The sequence below is a fragment of the Prorops nasuta genome, unplaced genomic scaffold (genome assembly GCF_024137725.1).
Source record: "Prorops nasuta isolate Cenicafe-Biocafe unplaced genomic scaffold, Cenicafe_Pnas_1.2 PNAS00018, whole genome shotgun sequence".
Lineage (NCBI taxonomy): Eukaryota > Metazoa > Arthropoda > Insecta > Hymenoptera > Bethylidae > Prorops > Prorops nasuta.
The window spans coordinates 1,419,032-1,423,716 of NW_027116815.1; the positions used below are offsets into that span (position 1 = coordinate 1,419,032).

Consider the following 4,685-nt stretch of genomic DNA (forward strand, 5'->3'; position numbering starts at 1 on the left):
AGTCATCTTTCGAGAAAGAAAAGAATTCTTCGATGGCATAAATACGACTACGAGAGAGAGAGAGAATAATAAATCATTGAAATCCGAGGATATGCGGATGATGAAATACTTGTCCACGTATTTTGATTGGAGGAGAGAGAGAAGTTATCTGTACAAGGCAACGATGGGAGAGAGAGAGAGCTGAAAACATTAAACGAGAAAGGAGTTAACGGTAGCACGCGAGAAGCGAGAAGGCAAGAAACTAACGTAAGAAGACTGAGAATGGTAGTAGAAGAAAAAAGAGAGGGGGTGAAGGGGGGGATGGATGGAAGAAGAGTAGCACGAAACTATAGAAGCGTAAAGTAGCGGCTGTTGGTTGGTTCGTTGGTAGGAGGGAGAAGCGAGGAGGGAGGAGAGAACCGAGAATAAGTTAAGCAGGAGGGGAGACCAGTCGTCCCCTTGCTGCGTGCCCCACGCCATGCTCCCCAGGGCCCCCTTCTTTTGCTTTTCCCCTCGTAACCCCGCGCATCTCTCTCGGACAACAAACCGAACAAACCACTGCCGTTGCTGCTTCTCGTCAGTCGCCGCTCAAGAAACTGGTACGCGAGTACGTAGCTTACATATCTGTACGCTGTGGATTCATAAATACGACACGCACCGTCAAAGCCCAATCAAAAGACACGGTCGATCGAAGCGACTCTGTGAATTACCCGCAAAAATTCGGCCAAGGAAAACCAGCGAAATTGTAAGCCCTTCCCCCTCCCTCAAACGCTGGCGGAACAGAGAAGAGAGCATTTCTGGTTTCCGGAGAAAAAATTGTGAGAGTAGCAGTGAGAGACGAGAAACGAAAACGCGCGAGTGTGGAGAGTTTGACTGTTTGGCAGAAGAGTCAAGGAAGATTTGAGGTTGGGTCTCGGCGAACCGCGTGTGTTTCGTGCACGCGCGCTTGCACGAGGTAAAAGTTTCGAGGTAGGGGTAGTGGTAGGAGGGGAATGGAAGAATAGAAGCCGGGGAGGAAGAAAGAGAGAGAAATAGTGGGATAGAGATAGAAGAGATACAAGAAAAGAAGGAAAGAGTTTGTCTTTCGGTGCTGCTCGACTTGTGCCAGGAGACGACGCCAGGCCAGAGAGAATTGCCCTGCCGCCATTCCAAGCGTCATCCTTGATCAATTCGGCTATGGTGTTTGTTTACGTTTATCGTGCCGGCACCGTAGACGGTCGAAATTTTACCCCAGTGTTTGTACGACATACGATCTAAACTCATCGATAAACCACGAATCGTTTCTCGGGATTTGCTACTTAATACGGTGAGTAATAACCAACAAATTTCTCATCACCCGTTAGTTCGCATTCGCTCGTTAACGACAACGTTCCTCCATCTCGTAGGTACGTTCGGAGAGACAACCTTGACGAAGGACAGGGAGCCAGTGTCCAGTTTTGAAATTGAACGACTAAACAGCAGCCATGTATAAGCTACTAGGAGGATTAAGCCAGTACCTGAAGTACCAGGAAATTACGACGGATTCTATGGTGTTTCGGATGCACAACCATTTTACCGCAGTGCTTCTGTTCACGTGTTCCGTCATTATAACAGCCACCCAATATGTCGGTAATCCGATCATGTGCATCGTTCAGGGACTGCCAACCCATGTTATTAATACTTACTGCTGGATCAGTTCAACCTTTACAATGCCGGATGCGTTTAATCGGCAGGTGGGCATAATTTTATCTATCGGTTTGACAACCGTTCCTCTTTTCTTCCCTTTCCACGATTGTCATGCTCGTTCCACCTTCCCGCTTCGCGAACAAAGATGATTGTCCGCGCCGTAAACAATCGCCCGTATTCAGGAGAGAGATCATGTGGGTTGATAGGGGCCAAATATGCTTTTTTCTTTCAGTCTTATTTCCCCAAAAGCATGCATTGGCATATTTTGTTCCAGGGAAAATTGCGTAACAGTCGGGAGAAGCGTCATAATCGTTGTACAGGATGAAGAACGCCTTTGATAATCAGATGGAAATGACAGAAAGGATTTTGAAGGTTGATCTATGAGCTTCACGTTTTTCCCGCATTGTCGCTGTGCGGCACGCGCGTCTGCAACGTGAAATTATATTCGATCCCTTCCAGCCATTTTTCAATCGCTATGCAACGATGTTTCGTAACTGCTGACCAAGTGAACGCGAAAAGAAATCTCTCCGGAGGAGTTAGCCCGAGTCCACTTGGATTTGGGCGGTGGACTTTTATCACGATGTTGTTACTGATTATTTTTTTTAATTTTAGGTTGGAAGCGAGGTTGCTCATCCCGGTGTAGCCAATGACTTTGCAGACATCGATGCGAGGAAATACTACACCTACTATCAGTGGGTTTGCTTCGTTCTTTTTTTCCAAGTAATTATCTTCGTCAAGTATGATATATCTTGCACGTGCGACGTAACTTGATCTTTATTTCGACATTCTAAACCATTACATTTTTTCTGTCTATCCATCGTTTCTTAGGCAGTCATGTGTTACGTGCCCCAGTGGTTGTGGAACGTCTGGGAAGGTGGACTCATAAACGCATTAGTTATGGGAATGAACCATGGACTCGACGAAGAAGAGAGCATCTCCAAGAAAAAGGGGATTTTGATGGATTACTTGTTGTCACACATAAGGGTTAGTACGAGGCCGCCATATTGTTTTCTGATTATTATATAAACTGTAATATCCGCTGGACACGCGAGCTGTTGTAAACTCTGCTGGAATTAAGTAGCTCATAGATAAATATGATAGACATGTGCATAGATGAAGAGCAGGTTAGTGGCAGTTGGAAATATTACAATGGCGTCTCGAGAAATAATTAGTATGGGAGAAAGAGGGGGTATGTAAAGAGATAGAGAGAGAAAACTCGCGTTACAAGCAATTCGACCTCATTGAGTCCAATTCTCGTCAATTCACCGATAACTCGTTCTTTCAGAGCCACAACATGTACGCGTACCGGTACTTTGCCTGCGAGGTCCTCTGCATAATCAACATCTTCACCCAGATGTACGTGATGAATAAATTCTTCGATGGAGAGTTCTTCAGCTACGGTTGGAGAGTCTTGCACCTATCGGATGCTCCTCAAGAGGAGAGGGTGGACCCAATGGTCTACGTATTTCCAAGAGTAACAAAATGCATCTTCCACAAGTATGGTCCATCGGGAACGATCCAGAAGCATGATTCCCTCTGCGTTCTACCACTGAATATCGTCAACGAGAAAACCTACATCTTCATCTGGTTCTGGTTCATGATCCTGTCGGTTCTCCTTATAGGTCTCATGATCTACAGAGCCATCATTATTTTTGCGCCAATCGTCAGACCCAGACTCTTGCATCTCTCGTCCAGACTGCTGCCAATCGAAACTTGCGAGAGCATTAGTAGAAAAGTAGAGCTAGGAGACTGGTGGATACTGTATGTTCTTTCCTCCAACATGGACTCTCTCGTGTACAGAGACTTCCTTCAGGAGTTGTCCAAGAAGATGGGTGACAAAACCTCGCAGTCCGTTCCCTAATTTAATTCTCACCCATATAATCAATCCTCAGCCTTTGCTTTATTAAGAGATTCGAGCTGAAGAGGATCTTATCGAAGGAAGAACGATCTTGAATATTTTGTAACGCGTTTTCTTATCCCACCGATGGATAAGTTGGACCGCCATGTATAGAATTATTATCGTAGAGAGATATTTCAAGTAATACTCTCACAGCAATATATGCGACTGATGAATACGGCTGTGGCCGATGTAACAAGCGTATCTTCTCACTCTCGTTGTCCAGATATCTTAGCGTATGGAGAAATGAATTTTTAGATAATCGTACGTAACGTACGTATATTTTGTAAAATGATGTTTTCATTGTTATAAGATTGTGATTGTACTGACGGTACGCACATTAGTTTTAGTATATTGTAATGCTATATTTAAGATAGTCGATATTCTCAACGACGATCGAGCAGCTGAAGCGTGAAAAGACAATTGATTATTTTTCATTGACGTTCTCGGTTAAACGTTCGAACTTAGCGAATGATTGTAGGGATTTGGTCGCGATAGAACCATGCCTTTTCCATTAGGATCGTTTAACACGTTTGAAACGTGTCAGAGATATTCGTACGAGGAAGAAGATGGACCAACAGGTGTAAAGTACTCTGATTTATTTTTTGATTGCTCAAATCATTCTTCTCTTCCATTTCTGTAATTATAAATCGAAGGACGCTCACACCTCGACTAACAGAGTACTTTCGTCATCCTACTTGTTCCATTTGCTTCTCGTGGAGGGACCTACGATCCAGAACACGTATAATATATATATATACATATATAAGTAAGCTATTTGAAACGCTAAAGTTATTTTATAGGCTACCGAGATTTATACGAGCTCCCATAAAACTGCCAGAACGTGTTCTTCACTCGCATCATTATCATCAGCCAACGCTGTATAGATTTTCAAAGATTTTCCGCCCATTTTCCCTCCTTCCTTTATATTTTCCTCACCCTAAAGTATTATCGCGTTTTCGGAGAGACATTCCTTGACTTTGCGTCCATCTCTTAGTATCGGCTTGGTTCGGATACAATGTAAACGTGTATCGTTGCACGACAGCCACCAAGCTTTTAGTAAATTACGACATTCCCGCTTTTGTTAACGGTTAACACGTACCTATCAACGCGGCTGTATAAAGATTGATAAATCAAAACAATT

The 4,685-nt window shown here is 43.8% G+C and overlaps 1 protein-coding gene across 1 annotated transcript; it reads left to right on the forward strand.

The window, feature by feature from the left end:
- The first annotated feature begins 318 nt into the window (after positions 1-318).
- ogre (optic ganglion reduced) lies at positions 319-4,685 on the forward strand. The gene is made up of 5 exons (XM_066737744.1): positions 319-1,285; positions 1,365-1,691; positions 2,257-2,364; positions 2,473-2,628; positions 2,930-4,685. Exons 2-5 carry the CDS (start codon positions 1,443-1,445, stop codon positions 3,503-3,505), a joined length of 1,089 nt encoding a protein of 362 aa, XP_066593841.1. The 5' UTR covers positions 319-1,285; positions 1,365-1,442; the 3' UTR covers positions 3,506-4,685.